At 61.2% G+C, this 1,579-nt stretch overlaps 1 protein-coding gene across 1 annotated transcript in view; it reads right to left on the bottom strand.

Annotated features, from left to right (window-relative positions):
* MYO18B (myosin XVIIIB) overlaps positions 1-1,579 on the bottom strand; it is a 57,672-nt gene that overhangs the window by 52,733 nt on the left and 3,360 nt on the right. The window contains 3 exon segments of the mRNA XM_017734726.1: positions 62-291; positions 490-556; positions 792-1,577. Of these exon segments, the coding sequence (XP_017590215.1) occupies positions 62-291; positions 490-556; positions 792-1,577 (1,083 nt within the window).

Below are 1,579 nucleotides of genomic sequence, written 5' to 3'. Positions count from 1 at the left end.
TCTGCGGGACGAGAGGCAGAGCCCCCTCGAGCTCTGCTGTCACGGCAGGCCTGTGCCAGACCCGCTGGCACCGCGACACCTCGGGCACAGCCAGAAGCAGAAGCATCATTGTGCCCGGGCACTGTCCTGCACCGGGACTCTCGTCCCTGCACCAGCCCAGGCTGGGGAGGGGGCTCACCCTCTGCACGCTGTCCTCGTCCACCTCGGTGACAGTGCCGTCCTCGTCCCGGCGCACTCTCACCCTCCCCACCGGCAGCTCCGGTGTCCCCACGTCTGGCTTCAGCTGTGTGGCTGAACGAGAGGCTGGTGAGCATCCCTGGAGTGGGGCAGCCCAGGGCAGAGCTGGCTGTGGCGTGGGGAGAGGCCAAGGGGCCAAATCCAACCCCGGCCCCAGCGGGGCACAGCCGGCCACGGCACCCGGAGCCTGCCCTGCTCCCGACACGTCTCATCCCCGGCGCTGGAAAGCCAGGGCAGAGGGAGGAGAGTTACCGAGCGTGAACCCGTCCTGCTGGAGCAGCCAGACCTTCTCTGCTTCGTACCAAACGTCTTTCGGAGCCTGCAGGGAGGAGAGAGGGGAATTGGGCAGGAGCAGGAGGAAAACTGAGCTGAACAAAATTGCCTTTGCCCCACGGACAGGGACAATTCCACACTCCTGCCCCTCTGCTGCCCATCCAGGCCTGGGGCCACCTTCCTGCCAGGCCCAGCCCAGCCCAGGGGAACGGGAAGAGCTGCGTGAAACCAGAAAACTTCATCAGGGCCCCAAAACCCCAGATAACACCCCGACACATTACCTGGTCCTTGTCCGTGCTCTCGCCTGATGCCTCTTTATCCTGGTCCTTTTCCGTGTTCTTGCTCATCTCTTTGCTCTTTCCCGATGTTTCTTTAGCCTGGTCCTTGTCTGTGCTCTTGCCAATCCCTTTGCTCTCCTTCAGCATCTCTTTACCCTTTCCCAGCTCCTCCTTCACCTTCCCCACCTCTTTTCCCACATCTGTGGACTTCTCTTGGATTCCTCCTGGCTCCCCCTTGAGCCCCTCTGACTTGCTTGTGGTTTTTTCAGGCTTTTTGATCTCCCTTGGCTCCTTCTTGCCACCTCCAACATCTTTCTTCATCTTCTCTGGCTCTTTCCTGGCTGACAACAGCTCCCTCTGGGCTTTCACCTTGGCTGGGGGCTCCTCGTGCCTCGGGGGCGTCCCCTTCTCCTTCTTGGTGCTCTTGGGGACTGTCCCCTTGGGCGTGTCCCCTTCCTTCACTGGGACTTTGTTGCCACGCTGGGAGCCCTGGCTGGATGCAGGGGCTGGAGCTGGGGGGCTGCCCCCCAGGCAAGGGTCCTTAGGGGTCTTCCCAGGGCAGAATGGCTTTCCCACCTTGGGAGCCCCTAGACGAGGGGTCTCTGATGGTTTGGAGGAAGCCTCTGCTGTTTTGGGAGATGTTTCTGCTGGTTTTGAGGACGTCTCTGCTGGTTTGCAGGGGGTCTCTGCTCTTTTTGGGGGTGCCTCCACCAGTTTGGGAGCAGGTGCTGCTGTTTTGAGGGATGTTTCTGCTTTTTTGGGGGGTGTCTCTGCTGGTTTTCGGGGGGTCT

Source organism: Corvus brachyrhynchos, unplaced genomic scaffold, assembly GCF_000691975.1.
Source record: "Corvus brachyrhynchos isolate BGI_N302 unplaced genomic scaffold, ASM69197v1 scaffold114, whole genome shotgun sequence".
In the NCBI taxonomy this organism is placed as follows: Eukaryota; Metazoa; Chordata; class Aves; order Passeriformes; family Corvidae; genus Corvus; species Corvus brachyrhynchos.
This window is presented reverse-complemented; position numbering and strand designations above follow the sequence as displayed.